General features: G+C 38.5%; 3 protein-coding genes across 3 annotated transcripts; 1 reads left to right on the forward strand and 2 right to left on the reverse strand.

Annotated features, from left to right (window-relative positions):
• Positions 1-1,523: 1,523 nt before the first annotated feature.
• On the reverse strand, positions 1,524-7,054 carry LOC116325209 (inward rectifier potassium channel 2-like). Its single transcript, XM_039610733.1, has 2 exons — positions 6,856-7,054; positions 1,524-4,936 (listed from the first exon to the last, which is right to left on the reverse strand). Exon 2 carries the CDS (start codon positions 4,686-4,688, stop codon positions 3,372-3,374), a length of 1,317 nt encoding a protein of 438 aa, XP_039466667.1. The 5' UTR covers positions 4,689-4,936; positions 6,856-7,054; the 3' UTR covers positions 1,524-3,371.
• A 488-nt stretch (positions 7,055-7,542) lies between these two features.
• Positions 7,543-12,769, reverse strand: LOC116325231 (inward rectifier potassium channel 16-like). Its single transcript, XM_031746066.2, has 3 exons — positions 12,112-12,769; positions 11,798-11,989; positions 7,543-8,902 (listed from the first exon to the last, which is right to left on the reverse strand). Exon 3 carries the CDS (start codon positions 8,874-8,876, stop codon positions 7,737-7,739), a length of 1,140 nt encoding a protein of 379 aa, XP_031601926.1. The 5' UTR covers positions 8,877-8,902; positions 11,798-11,989; positions 12,112-12,769; the 3' UTR covers positions 7,543-7,736.
• Positions 12,770-12,951: 182 nt separating this feature from the next.
• Positions 12,952-18,108, forward strand: LOC120439955 (zinc-activated ligand-gated ion channel-like). Its single transcript, XM_039611427.1, has 9 exons — positions 12,952-14,429; positions 14,546-14,694; positions 14,813-14,857; positions 14,943-15,049; positions 15,138-15,307; positions 15,724-15,839; positions 16,378-16,588; positions 16,691-16,849; positions 16,987-18,108. Exons 1-9 carry the CDS (start codon positions 14,366-14,368, stop codon positions 17,241-17,243), a joined length of 1,278 nt encoding a protein of 425 aa, XP_039467361.1. The 5' UTR covers positions 12,952-14,365; the 3' UTR covers positions 17,244-18,108.
• Positions 18,109-18,621: the final 513 nt, after the last annotated feature.

An 18,621-nucleotide genomic window follows, 5' to 3' on the forward strand; every position in this document is an offset into this window, starting at 1 on the left:
ACCATAAACTTTAAGCAAGCGATGGCCATTGAGATAATCCAGGGACATTTCTGCCTTTACAGACTTGACAGGAGGTCATATCTTAATGTGTTATTTATGTTCAGGTCTGAAACATGGAGTATGTCAGAGGTTTTTTTTTTTTTAAATTGCTGCAACTGCTACCATATTTAACATGAACCAGTGACTGTATGTTCTTTCGCGTGTTGGTTGACTCTGCTGGTTAATTGTTTATGTTTACATTCACCCTTCTAATCTGAAGGTCAAACTGATCAGTCTATTGCTAATAAGCCAGTTCAAGGGAATTCGCCAGAGAGACGTCATCAGAAGCATTGACAGGAGCTCTCAGGCCGGCGCTGGCTGTCGATTTCTTTCAAACAGGGCACGCAGCATGGACTAAACAGCCACCATCCACCATCCGCATCCAGTGAAATTTCTTTGCGATCATGGCAAAAGTTTAGAGGTGATACTGGTGAAATTAAGAGGATATTTTTAGAAGGAAGCTACAAATATGGATCTGGCTTTATAGGATTTTACATTTTACAGCTAATAAGAATTAAATTGAATTTTTTTTTGCCTTTCTTTGACAGCAAGAAAATTGTAATTGTTGAACTAAAATTAATTTGCTATGGAGGAACCCTTAATTTTATTCCAAACTGTAGCTTTGTGGCATTTTGATTGGCTAATGTGGAAAAAGCCCAGAGGCTCGGGCCACTTCCTATGCAGAAACAAATCAAATCGGCCCACTGCCTCCCAGCGGATGTGCGAGATCAATCTGTTGCATTCAGCATGGATGAGACTAGGATCAGTCTGTGCTGTGGATGGAAAATAGCTAAATTTGCAGACAGCCGTGTCAAGCTGCAAAACAGAAGTTCAGCTACTATTCAGCTATATAGTATTTTGTGCATGTAAATGCGGAATTAGAGGCATTGCACGGTGCATATCCTCTCTGCATATTGCATCTAGAATATTGGTTTGTTACGCAATTTGTTTTACTGAGCAGCACATATATCACTTCAACTGAAGTATCTAAGAGAATTTGAGAGCATTTCCATTCAAAATAAAATCTTAGCAAAGGATTTGAGTAACAGAGCTACCCATTCTGATATTATACTGTTACACATCAACACTTTTCCTTGAGAAATTGTACACCGCAGAATTTATTTCCCACAGTTTACGGAAAAAGGCAGAGAAAAGTGAAGTAGAAATTATTTCCATTGTGTCATTAAAAATTATATCCAGTTAAGCCACCTGCCACTGTGGGCTTTCACAGAGGTGGAGTGAATCAGTTTGTTGAAATACAGAAATTGATGGCGTTAGCTTTGACAGCTGGAAATTTGGGTCACAGCACCACACAGCTCTTGATAAAGTTTTGCTAGGGAAAGCGACAGAGCAGGATGGATAGTCAGATCACAAGGTCATGCAGACACAATATCTCCATGATGCGGAGTTTACAATTAATGCATCAACTTCATGATGATTTCATTTTATTTATTTATTTTTTATTGAAAAAAGGACAAACTGTTTTCAACAACTGCAATATCAGAATACAGTATTTGCATTATAATTTACAAAAGATAAAAAAAAAATCTGTTCAGTCTGTGGTTTGTGCAGGAAGGTGGGAAGACCCTGGTAGAAAAATAAAAATCTAAGACAGGAGAAGTGCCCATGTGAGATTTCCTTACCAAAAAAGCATTACAGTGTTCTGGCATCCACTGACATTATCCACGCTCGAATGTGTCATAATAACTCCTAGAGTAATAGGTAAAGCTTAATGTTATGTAAGACTGAAGTCAAGCCCTCTCCATCCGGCCAGGATTTCTGATTGTAAGTGAATTATTAGTCCTGATCTTTCATAAGACAAAGCAGGGGTCCATTCAGAAATGACAAATAACTTCACAAGACCCACAGTAAGGAAGCTAGAAGGTTAAAAAGGAGGTGTCCAAATTCTGCAAATCTCCCAAGTTGCCAAGAACACTGATGTTAAAATAACATGTTAAAAAGCTATTCAAATAATTCAGTGTTTCAAAAGCCAAGCTGTTAGATGAGGATCAGTTCAAGTTTCCAATTAACTAACAGATGTGTTACAGTTGCGTCTAATTAATATGTGCACATCTGGCTTTTAGGGAAATAACACAGTTTCTGCTCTTACTGGGAGGAAAAATCTCAAGTGAGGAAGAAAGTGCACTAAAGCTTTGGAAAACACACCGACAAGAGTCATGCTTGTCTATAGCTAGAAATAAAACTATAGGCTGCATCAGCAAACTTCAAAACGCTTTAAAACACAAATAATACATTTTGGCTTCTAGATTTCTGTCTGACATACAATATGTAACTTAGCAGCAGCTGTCATCAACATTCATAGCCTTGGCTCAAGGTTGAGCTTCCTGCCACTTTCCACCACTGAACAGTATTGCACATTACAACACAAAGACCTGTAAGAAGTGGCAGTATATTGCACAATGAATCACATCTTAACGCTACTTCTTCTGGTTTACATCTAATGCATTGTGTGCGCAGTCGAAGCCAAACCACCTGAGTGCCTCTACTGGGACTAAGACGTCTGTTAAGGCACACATTGCAAGAGATGCTCTATAGACAAGATGATAGGTTGAGGACAGCAGTGTACTTATGCCCGTAATCTGTGCAAGACATAATTTTCCTCAATCGAGCTTTCAGACCAACACATTGAAGAATACTGCAAATAAACTTTGCTAAGAGACCAGCTCATTAACAAATGATACCTTGTTTATTTAATGGTGGTTAAACTTGTAAAAATGTTATAGCCTGTTAAACAAAAATGTTGTCATTAAATTTATGATTAAAAACTCATAGGTTTGGATTGTTGCCGGAAAGAATGATGAAAACCTGTGATTCAAATAATTCCTTGTTTTTTATATATGTATAAAATTACATATATGTAAAATTAGTCTAGCTAATCACAGCCTTGTGACATTTATTCCACAAGGATGAGGTATTACACCATAGATGAACCACATGCAAAAAGTGCAAACTGGGAATATGCAATTGATTAAATAGGCAAATTTAGTCATTAAATGAACTGACTATTCTAGTAAAATGTTTTACCGTGGATAATATTCTGCATTGTGCACAGAAACAAACTGCACAGTGTGTATTAGCGAAGGCATCTATCCCATTTTATTCCTCTGGCACCATGCAACCAGTTAATCTCTCACCACTTACACCATACACAACACATTTGTCTCTACGTGTTGTTTCATGTGAGAGCTTCTGCATACTGAGAAGTTCATACTCAAATTGCAGGGTTTATTTGCCCTGTATTTTCAAACACAGCAATCGAGACCCAAGTCATATGAAACTTCACGTACCCTGTGACAGTTTTTAACCTGGGGTCATATTTCTGATTCTGCCGTCAATGGCCTTGACTCTAAAGGCAAAGAGTCAAGGTTGCATTCAGAGTCTAACACCTCATCTGTGTTTCTGTCCTCAAGTGCGCAAACCTCAACACCCCTCATTACCATGTTTTCTTCCTCCTCAAACTCCTCCTCCATTTCAACTTTTTCAAGAGCCACTTCATTCTCATAACAAAAGGAGTTCCTCGAGCTAGAGGCAGTGGACTTCTTCTCAGCCAGTTCCCTGGCACTACAGCTGGGCGTGCTGGGCACCTCATAGGTGTTGTCAAAGCGAGAATAGTCCACTTTATAGTAGTTCTTTTCTTCAAAGAGCACTGGCTCAAAGCGGTGGCCCCAGAGGATCTCGCTGGCAATATAGGAGCTCCGACACTGAGTAGTCATGGCTGTGGCCTCGACCATGCCCTCCAGGATCACCACAATCTCAAACTCTGACGTTTCCAACTCCTGCTTGCTCAGCTCATAAAATGGGCTGTCCTCATCAATCTCATGAACAATGGTAATTGGAGACACCAAGAAAATTCTGTCAATCCCACTGTCAAAGCCTACGTCGATGTCTACCTGATCGAGAGGGATGAACTCTCCCTCGGCAGTGGTACGGGACTTGAGGAGTTGGGCCCTTACGTGGGCCTCCACCAGGTGACTCTTCCTCAGGTTTCCCACCCGCCACATCAGGCAAAGCTTGCCGTCTCTCATGGCCACTGTAGCATAGTGACTGAACACCAGCGTCTCATTCCTCTTTTTGGGCTTTGCCATCTTGGCCATGACGGCACCGATGATAAAAGCATCAATGATGCAGCCTACGATGCTTTGGAAGACGACCATAAAAACAGCAATGGGGCATTCCTCTGTCACATAGCGATAACCATAGCCAATTGTGGTTTGTGTCTCCACTGAGAACAAAAAAGCAGCAGTAAAACTGTCCACGTTGGAAACACACATCTGAGTCTCATTCTGCAAGTCCCCATAAGAGAGAGCCACTAACCAAAAGACAAAGCCAAAAAAGAGCCATGACAGCAGGAAAGAAAGGCAGAATACGACCAGCATCCAGCGCCAGCGAATGTCCACGCAGGTGGTGAAGATATCTGCCAGGTAACGCTGGCCTTTCTCGCTCATATTGATAAACTGCACATTGCAGTGGCCATCCTTCCTGACAAAGCGGCTCTGATGTTGGTGTTGCGTATGCCCCTTGTTGACGTTGCCATTGCCATAGCCGTTTGGCACGGCAATATTCGCCAGCTTCATGCCATCTTCCTCAGAGGACACAATGCTGTAACGGTGGCCTCTCACACTCCCCATAGTTTCCTCTTGGGAGGGCTGGGCCGATTCTGCTTTGGAAAACAGTCTAAGTTTTTGGTAGAAGCGTTGGAGAAACAGTTTTAAATGATCTTGAGGACAAACTTGTGCAGAAAATGTGGGAAACAGGACTCAGTCCTGTGAGGGACGGGGGAGACTAGGTCTGTGCTTCTCTGCCAGTGCTGAGCACTGTTGGTGAGGGCTGGTCACTCTTCTTTGATGCCTGGCTTGAACCTCATTAGTAAAGTGGGCTGTGGAAATTATAGACAGAGAGACAACAAAGATCAGCACAGCTAGGTGTGTGGTAGCTGTTAAATAAATAATGCAGTGCACATCCAAAGTTAATAGCACAATTGTAGTATACTCTCAGAAAATGCATAAACAGTGTGTCCTGAGCAGTCAGAAAGCACAGTCAACAGATTGTGCATAGATTAGCAGTAATAGAAGGAAAGTATTAGACACCTGGCAAAGTAGGAAAGGATGTTTACACTGCTTAATATAAGTATTAATTAGGGCAGGCCCGTCCTTGGGGAACTGAGTCAAATTATAGATCAAGCTCATGTTAATACAGTGAGGCTCTCAAAGAAAAATACAGTACAAGCTGCAGCTCTGGACAGACATAACAAAATCACATGTTGCATCTATGTAAAAACCTACAGCACATTCACAAGTTATTACATTTCATTACTGAGCGAATAGAGAGTTGCCCTGAACCACAGTTAATGAACCAGTAGCCTTGCTTTATATGTAACAGAACAACAAGGACAGCTAAATTAGAAAAGCTATTGACTTGATGTGTGTGGCATGAGAGGTCCATTAAAATACAACACCACAGGCTACAAAAGGTTATGGACAGCCAGACACACTCTGGTGGTGCCAAAATAAATCCCCGCTCCACTTTTTAAACTCATTATCTCATCGGAGTTTCACATCTGAAGTACATAAATGAAGTCCAGAGCCCTTTTCAGTGCATATTCTGATTGTGCTTAACTCTGAAATTGTAGCCCATTTAAAAAAAAACAAAAAAAAACGAAGCTTTTTGATAGCACAAGTCATTTAAATAGTTTTGGATATTGTCAAGGGTCACATGGGATAAGATTTGCTGGACGTGGTTTCCCTGCATCATCTCCGTTTTCTCAACTTATTATGATGTCATTGTGGGGTCAACTAGAAACAGCAACAGGCTACTCACAATATGAGGCACCATTTACACAGAGCAAAGCATGCCAAAACATTTTGTTTAATAGGTTTCAGGTTTTAAATGGATTTTACTTGGTATTTACTTTACAGGAAATTTAAACCATGCTTGTTCCAAGTTAAAAATATTCTATCTTGTTTTGTTTTCTCCCCTACGCTTGCAAGGAGTCTTATACAAGCAATTATACTGGTGTATTGTGGGACACAAACTCAAACACTTACTGTGGATTCAGATCTCCAGCTTTGCAAGTGCTGATAAACCTTCACTGAGTGCATAGCAAGCTTCCTTCCTTATTGCACTATTCAGTCCTTTCCCGCTCAGTTAGCTTTTATCTGCTCACTATCACATCACTTATTACTGCAGGTTGTTTCATGGTGACAGAAAAGGCTTCCAAAGGCTGCACAACCTGGGATTGTTTGTTTTGCATGTGTTCTCATTTAGAGCTAACAGCTGAGGCAGATGGAAACTGGTTACATAAAGGTGCTCTATTTTTCATTACAGAAATCGATAGATATAGCCAATCACTCAGCAGATGGCATCTATGAAATATATATATGTGTGTGTGTGTGTGTATATATATATATATATATATATATATATGCTGTGTGTTATTTCTGATCTTTTTTTATTATACAATTAACAACTTATAAAAATTAAAAAAACAACAACAACAAAACACCCCGTGCATGTATATTACACTTACTGCAGTTTAGTTCAAATCAAAGACAGTCATTGCAGAATATCCAGTTCACATCCTGCAGTCTCCGAAACCACACTACACTAACAATAACATTATTATATACTACTAGTACACCAATGGATAAATGAACTTTTTTTAGAAGTGGTATTATTTTCTGATTAAAACTTTTCGTTCCTTAAAAAACGTGACAACATCAATACGCACATTCAACTACTCCTAAAGTCCCCATATCCATTACTACAAGAACATTCCCACAACACGTTTTTACCTACCTGTTAGTCCTTGGCTGCAAATTGGATAGTTTCTTTTAAGTCCCATATGCGCGCCAGATATGCGCACTTTGCCCTTTTTTTAAATCTCGAGGTTCTGTTATTATTTTCTTCTGGCTTCTCGTGTGGAGCTGTAAATTCTGCCATAACCCTCTCCAGCAATACTGAAGAAGATTTTTGTGGTTGCAAAGACAGACTTTAAAAACACGTGCGCATATCCCCGCCCCCGTGGCAGTGACGACCAATGGAAAGCTGCAGCGCCTGTTTGAGGTTTCTAGTCCAAAAAGAGGTTTTATATCGTTCTTATTTATTAGTTTGTTTATTAATGTACTCTTTGGCAGACTGGGACACTCATTCAGCATCACTTGTAAAACTTCAAGCTGGATGCAATCAGCAAACATGAAACTGGTCACAGGAATACAGTGTATGAAGGCACTGAGGTAAGGTGTTTGCCAATCGGTGTTTAAGGCTAAAGAAAATAAACTGACTAACTGTGTGAGAATGATATGACCGTATCCCTGACCTGCACAAAATCTCTAGGACTGCGGGACTATTGAGTGGGTGAACACAAGGGGGAGGTAAAGAGCTACAAAGGTGATTACATACACCGGACTCAAACAGGCTTTTATGGCTGGTACTATTTTTTATAATGCAAGTGGAAATAAAACCTATTTTAAAATGACCAAAGAGCAGATTTTTCCATATTTATTTTACTTACACTTACATTTTACATAGCAGAAACAAACATGAATTTCCGAATGCTGTACTACATGATTTTACATTGGCTATAAACATATTTACAAAAGCTCACCTTATCACAGAATCTTTATGGGAACAGTGCAAATTGCATTTTAATTTCATTTTGATTTCTTTTGTCATTTCATCTACAAAAATGTTTGCAGAATCATCTCCTCACTGATATTAAGATTCACCTGAGCAATGTGTCTGTTTCTCTTCCCTATTGGTAAAAGTGTGGTGCCATCTGCAGGACGTCCCCTCCTGTCGTACTCCTCTGCACTGAGGAAAGGCACCGGCACCCATGTGGTCACATTAAACAGACTGTAGTCCAACTTGTAGTGTTTCTTGCCCATTTTCAGCATGTCCTGGAAACGCTGGCCCCAGCGGATGTCTGCTGATGTGTAGGAAGCACGTGTTTGGTGGAGTATTCCTGTGGAGTCCCCTGTGTAGGTGAAAGAAACTACCAGCTCAAAGTGATTGTCCATCAGGTCATCAGGGCCCATGTTGTACAGGGGACTGCCAGGCTCAAGCTTGTGAATAATAGTGGTAGGTGTGGCAAGGACAATCTCCCTTTCCTCTATATCTAAGTCCTGGTAAGTGATTACAATTGACCCCACTGGCCGTTTTACATAGCGGATTAACTGGACACTGACGACCCCCTCCAGGATGTGATTACCTCTGAAGTCCCCGAGGCGCCATGACAGGCACAGAACCCTGTCTCGTAAGTTGACCACTGCGCATCTGCTGAAACCCACCGTCTGGGCTCTCTTACGAGCAGATGCCATCTTAGCTACAACAACGCCAATGACAACTGTGTCAAGAATACAGCTAAACACAATTTGAATCGTCACCAAAATGATAGCTACAATAGAGTTCTCAGTTACATGCCTGTAGCCGTAACCAATAGTCGCCCCGGTCTCCATTGAGAACAAAAATGCCCCAGTGAAGTCGCGCACATTTGAAACACAGAGATCATCATCTGCATTATCACTGTCTCCATTTACATGGGCAATTAACCAATAACACAGACCAAAAAGAAGCCAAGAGACAATATTATTAAGGGAGAAAATAAGGAACATCATTCTCCAGCGGATCTCTACAAGACTGGTGAAGATGTCGACCCAATATGTGGTCCAGTCTCCAGGGGCCTGTTGAAACATCACAGGGAACTTGCCATCTTTTTGCATGTAGCGGAGACTCTTTTCCTTCTTTGCATTTTGCCTGCCCAGCGTGTGGACTGTGGTGCAGCAGGTATCAATGACCTGCTCACTTCTTTCTGTGCTCATCTTGATTAAATCTAAAGTTCAGTCTCCTGCAGAAAGACAGAGATGACATGAAAATGCAGACTAAAACATCAGGCATCTTCTACCTTGAATAACGTGTCAGTGAATTCATGTATTAATTCACTCATTACATGTGACTGAAATGTAGATGCAGACTCAAAACCTTCATGTTTTAGCAGCCACGGTCACTCTGTGCCTTTGGCTATTAGCAGTAAATGAGCAGGTGTGAAAAAATAGACCTCATGATCACCTGCTTCTTGTTGGCTGATGATTAACTAAAAAGTTCCATTACAAAGCTTTCAATAAACACTTATATGGCCACATTATAAAAAAGTGCAATTGTGAAGTGGAATTTTTCTTTTCATTTCTGTTAAATTACCAGCACTGAAAATAAGCCAGTTAATAAATCTACAGTTAGGCATAAAAAAATAGCGCTGTGGTCGCCCCTGGTCAGACTCATTAGTACAGATATGGGAAAAAAAATAATAAATCAGTCATTGTTCAGTGAATGATCAAACCACAAGCCGAGCATTGTAACTTGCACGCACACATTAATGTTTAAGTTTAGCCATCAATTGCATAGAAAGAGTTATATAAGACATTAAGAGAGGTCAGATATAATCCAGGTCCAAAACCATTTTTATCATATTGATACCAAATTGTTATTAGGGCAATTACACAGACTTATGTAAGCACGGCATGTTCCTCTGTTATATTGTGAGTATGCCATTTTCTTCCTCTTATGTTGTTTTTGTCTTGGACAAAACACCAGCTGTTTTTTACAGGAAAAAGAACAAACGTGTATGTTTCTACCACTGGAAGAAAAAAAAAAAGCCCAAAAAACAATTACCAGGCAGATCTAAGTCAAAATGTCAAGTTCACGGCATTTCAACAAGCTTCCATAAACACTAGTTTTCTGATCTTATTGTACTTAACAGTTATTTAAGTAAGAAAAATATTGCATTAACTTAGTTGGATCAATTTTTTTTTTCAATTTCAATTTTCAACTGTTAATGATCAGAATTGTTAGATGTATAGTATGTTATGTAGACCTATGTATGTTAGATGTGTAGTGTGTATTGTTTTTATCCTGTCAAGCTTAATATTTTGTTTGAGTGCCTGACATAATTCTTTCATAATGATACGTCCTTTACTGTATTGTCTGTGCATTTTTCTTTACTTTAACACATTTTGCTTGCTAAATTACTCACTTTTACAGACTTTGTTGCTATATATAGATTAGGCCCTTACCATCCAACAAGATTAACTCAAGCTATGGGTCAGGAAAACCTATTTTCCTCAGTGAAAAACCTCTTTTTAATCACTTCGGCTAATCTCTTTAGTTTTGAATTTTAGCCAAGTTTGCTGTCTTCCAGATGTGACAATGGCCAGCAGGCAGCAGTGACCAGTGTTTTGATAACAGAGTGCAAATGACTTCTGAGAAATTAAAGTCATAAAAAGTTAAGGTCAGCTACTGTAAGTTTTTACTCCAATCCTAAGAACTTAAGTCTCGGTTTGTCTCGGTTAATTAAGCAAAAATCTTGACCTTAGTGCGGTGTAGTTATTAATCTGCGTTTGTTATCGAAAGGGTAAATAATTACTCACCAACAACCTCTAACAGTTTTCACCTCCAAATGTTACCTCAGATGTCAAACTTTAACCACACCTACTTCTTTTAGTAACACATAAAATAAGTCAAAGCCAAGACGGTTTTATCACTTTTTGTCTGCAGCACACACGCTTACTTCAGGTGTTACTGATAAAATAAATGACACCTGACAATCAAAGGCACCGCTTTAAGCTTGTTACCAGTTTTGTTCTTCAGGATCTTAATCACAGATCATTAAGCTATGTCCTTCTAGTCAGTGTTTTTATTACTTAATTGAATGAGCTGCATGCTGGTGTTTATCTGCTCTTGAGATAAATGGCTACTCAATAAGTCTAATCTTACATCTCCTGTGGTTTAATTATGAAACCAAATAACTGTGGATTACTGTTAGTGTTAATGTTTGTACAGTCGTGTCAATCAACATCATCTTCAAATCAGTGTTCCTGACAGATTAATAAATGTCAGCCCAAAATATGAACTGTCTTATTTCTACTTTTTACTCAGTCTTCCATAGAAAACTATGTCAAGGTAATGTCTTTGGTATATGTTAAATTAATGCACAGAAAGAAACAGGAAAACAAGTGCAAAGGTATTTGGATTACAAGTAGGTGAATGCTAGACTCATATTTGCTGCAACAATTAGTCTGTTCTCTGAATGTCAAATGACAAGGACAGTCAGGTCTAAGAAAAGGGTAACTGAAACCACTCCCACCCTTGAGGAATTCTACAAGACAGTTGAAATGACACAGATCAAGTATGCTGTTAAGTCATTGCAGTTTACAATGTATATATCACTATCGCTTGTGTGCATGAAGGATGCTTTTCATCAGTCTTATTTTTCTCCTTGTAACACAAGTACGTGATTTCCCACTTTCCATAGGACTACATTACTGTGCTGAATGAGAGCACATTAAGCTGTCTTACCTGTTAATTAACTAGCACTTTTGCATCATTTAATTATATTAGCTGTTTTGTTTCGGATTTCCAGCCGGTGAAATTTTAAATGTCTTTCCAAATTAGTTCCTTGTTTTTAGATTAATAACAATAATAATAAAAGATTATTTAGGATCCACTTATTATAACTGAATGTCTCTTTTGTTTTCTGTGATTGTTGTGAGCTTTACTTTTATAAACGTAGTCTCTTGTCTTTTAAATATTATCAATTATTAAGTAAAAGAAACTATGCATTTTTTTTTGTAGCTCACGAAGTTAATTCTTTTATTAGAAAATATGATCATTCGATTAAAAACGCTGTCTTACACATTAGGTACCCCTTTAATGAACCCATTGCAAAGCACAAACATGTTCAACTTACGTGCAGAGTAGATCAGAGAACATCAGGTGTCACGTCCATCAATTCCACCAAGCATAAGACGATGTGTTGCTCAAGTTGTGGTAACCTTCACATTTAGTTGGCTGCAGAGTGTGACATTGTAGGGGGCCGGCCTGGTCCTGAGGCAAAGTCCCATTTTTTTGTGATATCACTGCTAGCACCTCTCCTTGAAACCTTATTGGATGCAAGAATTTATGACCTATGGAATATTTTAGAAGTTCCTTCCAACAAAACAGGTATGTCTGTTAAAGCCTTTTCACGTTAAATTTCTGTGATTTATTAGAAAAGAAGTTAACCTTTGCTCAGTTATGTAAAGGCGTTGTCATTGGCACACAGATTTTCTTTGTCTCGATTGTCCTCAATTTAGCTCTGATAAGACAAGGAAGATCACAAGTGAACCGAAAGTGCACACTACGTTTCAAACCACTTTTACTGCAGTCATAAGAGCAAATTTAGCTGCAAGAAGGTCAGCAACAGCAAAACAAACTTCTTGTGCTTTCAAAAATAGAACACGATCGTCCCTCTATTTCAAAACCTGCCTGATTCACGAAGATGATTTTCTAAAATAATGTGTGAAGACAGAGATAAGAGACATTCCTCTGAGAGATAACCTGGAAGGGAAGTTCATCAGTGTGTCACTTGCAAGCAGCAGCTTTATATTGAATAAGTGAAATCAGACAAGAAATAGTATATCTATTTAACTACATGACTAATAACACAAAAATATGAAAGTTACACAAGAGTGTATTCATTAGTTTATTGATTTATTTACAGTTTCTCCCTCCACACTGTGCAGGGCCATACAGGCCTATAAAGACATGTATGGCCCTTAAGAGGTAAAAGTAAAAATGTAAACTAGTTAAAAGAAGATTTTGATCAGATAACCAATACAATAAGCTCATGCTGACTGTCAATTCAATTCATTTTTTAATATAGCGCCAAATCACAACAACAGTCGCCTCAAGGTGCTCTATATTGTAAGGTAGACCCTACAATAATACATACTGAGAAAAACACAACAATCATATGACCCCCTATGGTGACAGTGGGAAGGAAAAACTCACTTTTAATAGGAAGAAACCTCCAGCAGAACCGGGCTCAGGGAGGGGCGGGGCCATCTGCCACGACCAGGTGGGGTGAGAGAAGGAAGACTGGACAAAAGACATGCTGTGGAAGAGACCCAGAGATTAATAACAAGTATGATTCAATATATTCAATATTGAATACATAATTCAATGTATTTGTCTGCAAGGCTACACATTATGACATACCTGGATTAAGATTAGATTAATTAAGTGAATTAAAGGGCCATGCAAGTGATGGGCCAAGATTAATTCACTTTATTTTCAAGACTATTATAAAACATGTAGACTATGTGTCTGTGACTGAAAGGTATGTGACTGCTATGGATTAGGAGTGGTACTGTAGTGAGCCACCACGAAAAAGTGGTAAGGAAACAATCAGATTAAAGACGATCAACAGAGTTTATAAGAGAAAACTTTGATTAAAAAAGAAGATGGTGTTTTGAGCTGGAAAAAGAGGTAAGAAGGGTTTAATTTAAGAGATGTTGTTAAATCATGTGTCAGGCATGCAAGGAGTTAAATGTACAGTAGTGCATGCTTTCCAGCACATAAAATATTACTGAGGCCATATTTTTTTTATTTTTTTTTAGAAAATTTAGTTTTCTGGAACTATTATAACTATTTTCTTTATATTACAACTATGTAATCCAAATGCACATTAATTAAAATTTTCATTAACATAATATGACATAATATGCTGTACAATTTGAAATTTAATGATGGCCTTTATTAAAATCAACACGCGGAGGCACAGCAGTTTGAAAGACAGAGAGATCTGTTTATTTTCGCCTTGTTAATAATCCATAATTATACTGCCTATAGGGTACAGCAACAATATGTCTTTACATATGAAAAAATATGTATTGTACCAGCTCAATGCAGAATTTTGACTGAGCATTATGTAACTTAATAAGCTTCTGAGTGAATTCATCATGCAGCTGTCGAAACTGGGTTTTGATCAATGGTCACGCCTTTTTTCAACTTAACTTAAACCACAGATGTCTCAGATCTTTGTTCTGAATCTGTGGCTGGCAGACCAGCCTCATTCAGCATTACTGTCTGTATTACTGGTTGCTTCAGTTCACTCTTGTGTATGACATACACAGCCCATTGTGAGGCAGATTAGCATAACTCTAATAACAAAAAGCAGCTGGAGCTACCTGTATCTGTTGGTAGGTAAAAATACACTGGAAATAAATGCGCTCTCTGTTTACACAGGATCACTCACGAACACACTGAACCCTCTGTAAATAACCATGTTATTGTGTTCCTAAAGGCTATTGTGCGTCAGTGTCTTGAAGCGTGCCCACTCTAACAGGTTACACGGCACAGTTGGGTTATAAAAGTGACATGTCGGGCTGAACCTAAACAAGGACGATAGGACAGTTATGGTAAAAAGTTGCACACCACTGGTTGGTCAATTTGTAGTTTTTAGTTGGATATAAAGTCCAGTTTAGAAACTACAAAAATGCCGAAAGTTCTTTCCCACAATTTAGTGAGGACTATGTTCTTACTGAGTGTAATAACTGTAGGTAAGTGCACCTTAATTTTGTCATAGCTTATCCTACAAAATATATTGTAAGAGGGAGCAGAACAATGAAAAAGTGTTGCAAAAAGTATTCAAACTTATGTTCAAACTTTTCTCCAGTTTTAGAACTTGTGGATTCATCCAACTGCACAAGTCGCCGATGTCTGAGTAACGTGTTGATAGATAAAAATTTGTTGTCGCAGCCACAGAACGATAGCTGCACTCAAGAAGTCCGAGTGCCAATATTAGAGTACCAGACTCTGGAAGTTGTAAGTATTAACTTTTTGTAGTGGAGCTAATTTAGAATATATTTTCATTTCTCCATTTAGACCTCTTTGGTGACTCCTCTGTATGACAGTTCTTTGTTACCTAATTTCTTTTCAACAGAACACAAAGCAACTCCATCTACTAATTCTTCTACAAGCCTCGATCGTAAGCTTCAAAATACTTTTTAAAAAAGTAAAAACAAACCCCAAAACATTATTTTGAAAAAATACATTTTGATTTGAAAACACAGGAATGGGAAGATCCTGAGTTGGCGTGGGACACATCGGTGTACAAGTTTGATGAAGTAATTCTGCCAGTAGACAAAATCTGGACTCCAGAGCTCTTTGTAACGAACGCGTAAGTAGTTTAATTCAAGAGCCATCGCTAAGTCAGTTCAAACAATGGCTAAAATTCTTCTGAGACATCACTTATCTCTTCTGTGTAGAATAACATCAACTCTGAAGCACAGCTCTGCTAATGTGCTGGTGTACAGTAACGGCACAGTGAAGGACAATCTGATCATAAATGCAGAGGTGAACTGTGAAGTTAACCTGTTCAACTATCCCTTCGCTTATGATGTGTGTCCTGTTGCAGTACAAGCCTGGGGCACTGACAGTAAGCTCGGCAATTCACTAATATACTACATATGTGATCATTTCTGAGATGTGTTTTATGATGCCTTGTTTTAGCATACTTTTTTTGGCCATTTGTATAAATTGAAATGTAAAATGAATGCATTACCATTTGAATAGAATTGTAATAATTTTAACAGTACGATAATCTCATAACAACACAGTTGATCATCGTTTATGATCAACGATCATAAAAGTATAACATGAAAAAAAGCAGGGTAACTGCAGTTCTTCAAGGTAATACAATATAAATTAATTCACTGCAGGTCTTTGCTACCAGTTTTACTGCTTTTAATTTGTGTCCTACAATATTGCCAAGAAGTCCCTCGACTACTAAAAAGAAATAATCTTTATGACTCTATTTTAAAATAATCTCAAAGCAGACTTAATTTTATTCAGAATGTGGTACAACATTGAAGTTTGGCGACCTGATACTGACTGATAATAGTCACGGAGACTGGCAAACGGTGGATGCAGAACTTCAGAAAAAACGAGATGACCGCAATTACATCCACGTAAGTTCACCCAAGCCTGCCATTTGTAACTAAGGGTACTTCAGTGACTGTTGTTTAGGAGTTAAATTAATTTTTATACCCTGGAAGGGGTTCCAGTAGTTAAAGACTAATTAGACTAAAAATAAATTAAATGATTATTATTGTGTTTTTTGAATTCCTGAAGTTTAGAACACATAGCCAGCATCAAAAAGCTTTGTTTCAGGGCCTTTACTGCAGTGAATAATTGTGTCACTGTCCAAAAATGAATGAACCTGACTGTACATAGACCCACCTTTCATGGAGGGGAATTTGCTGGTTCTTTTGTCACATATGATGGTGACCCAACATTTTTTCAACAGCTAGGACGAACAAAGAAAGGACTTATTATCTTATTAACTGCTGCATCCTTAGATAATGTCCTTTTCATCTTTACATTGAACACTGGCTAACATTTATATACATAGGTGGAAAAAAGTGTCAAGTGTAACAAAGATTCTTTCAAAAATGAAAAGCCACTTAATTTATTTCATTCTGCTATGTTTTCTGTTATATTCCTAAGGTGGAACTAAAACTCAAATCTACCAACCCTTTCTTAACATTGATGCTGCCCAGTTATTTGATCATCTTTGTTGATATAGTCAGCTTTGCTCTGCCACTGCGAGGTGGAGGACGCAATGCTTTCAAGGTCACCCTGGTGCTCAGCTTCACCCTGTTTATCAATATCCTAAATAGCCAGCTCCCCGGAGACAGTGAATGCAGTCCAATAATCCGTGAGTCATGTTACACAGAGAAACTTGTGCACAAACAAACCATATACATGGCCTCACACTGGGTGTTAAAAAACCAACCTGACATATTTGTCTGTGCTGCAGGACCCCACTTCTGTATTTGCCTGATCTTCTTGGTGGTGAGCATGGTGGTGTCCATGCTAACTACTAGGTTATCCCTAGAAGGCCAACTGGTTTTCTGCTGTTGGTCCAAAGGATCAGCCCCCAAAATTACAGAAAACAAGGAACAGAATGAGGATGAGGGTAAGGACGACTTGACTGTAGAGCAAATCCTGCAAATATTGAAACTGTAAAATGTCACTATGTATGAGGTGTCTTGATGTTTATTGAGGCTTGATTTTTTTTAGTAATAATGGCATAACCTACTCTAATCCTTCCAGAAACTAAAGCTGACATTAGCACCATCCAGCCGAATGGCTCAGAGAACAGTCAGATACTCAGAAAAGTGGCCAAATACTTGGAAACTCATGAGACCAACGAAGCGGAAAAGGAGAGGCAACACAAGTTTGCCGACATGCTGGACAAGACTTTTTTCTGGATCTATTTCCTTGGTGGCCTTGGATACCTTGTTATTATGACTGTAATAATGTTAAATTATAAATGTGAAGTTAACCATTTTGATTTCTGGCATAACTGATGTGCATTAAGAGCTGCTCTTAAAACCAAACTACATTTACTTGAAGCTAAATCTTAGGGTACATTTCAGCTGCAATGACTGATAAACACCTCTGCATGTATGTATTACATTAGTTAAACCACACCATCACTATGATATGCCAATTACAGATGTCTACAGATGTGTAGTTGTACTTTGTCTTTGGGTGTTCAGCAAAAAAATGTTATTGCATGCTTCTAAAACTAAGATAAATAAAGAAATTTAACTTTCACCATGAACTAAAAATCATTTTTAGGGTTTCTTTATTGTGATTATATCCACATATTTACCAGATCTGCTAAACCCAAGTGTTACTTTGTTGCCACCAAGTGGCTGAATGATTCACCTGCAGTCTGGCGACTATGTTATTAATCAATTTTCCTCTTTGGCATATTTTTTTATGAGATTAACTAGTAGCTGGACTTCTGTTTATTTACACAACACTACTAAATTGTGAGTATGTTCATATTTAGAATTTGGGACGATATACAGTCATCAGGCACATTATTAGGTACAGCTTTCAAGTACTAGGTTGGGGTTTCTTTTGCAAGAACTGCCTTACTCGTGGAATATTCAACACGGTGCTGGAAACAATCTTTACAGTTTTTGCTCCACATTGACATGATAGCATTACATGCTGGCTGGAGATTTGTCAGTTTCACTTCAATGGTGAACATCTCTCCTTCCAGCACGTTCCAAAGATGCCCTATTGAGATTGCGATCAGGTGACTGTGCGGGCCATTTGAGTACAGTGAACTCTTTGTCATGTTCAGGAAACCAGTTTGAGATCATTTCAGCTTCGTGACAGTGGGTACTAAGGGACCCAAAGTGTGCCAAGAAATGTGCCTGTATACTATTACGCCGCCACATCCTTGACAGGAGGCAAGATGAATCCATACTTTCATGCTGTTTATGCCATATTCTAACCTAGTATGCTAGTGCTACAGCAGAAATTGAGACTTATCAGTCTAGTCAATCGTCTATTGTTCAATTTGCATGAAAACTGTAGGCACAGTTTCCACCTCTTAGCTGTCAACAGTGGCACCTGGTTTGGACTTCTGGCTGGTCTTCTGTATACCTTGGTGGTAACAAGTGGTTATTTGAGTTACTGTTGCTTTTCCTTGTGCTAATGAGCAGCTAATAAAGTCAATACCTATTTCATAGTTTTAACATTCTTATTGGTGGAAAGCACCACAAGATAAGAGTCCCTGGCTCTATGAAACCTGCTGTGTCACATGACAAAATCTCATATGCGGACACATACAAGAGTGTTTTAAGAGAATATACACATGTTGAATCTTTCCTAAGCCTTTTAAATACTTTATGGCCACAATAATATATTTGGACAACCACAATGGTA

The sequence above is a fragment of the Oreochromis aureus genome, linkage group 4 (assembly GCF_013358895.1).
Source record: "Oreochromis aureus strain Israel breed Guangdong linkage group 4, ZZ_aureus, whole genome shotgun sequence".
In the NCBI taxonomy this organism is placed as follows: Eukaryota; Metazoa; Chordata; class Actinopteri; order Cichliformes; family Cichlidae; genus Oreochromis; species Oreochromis aureus.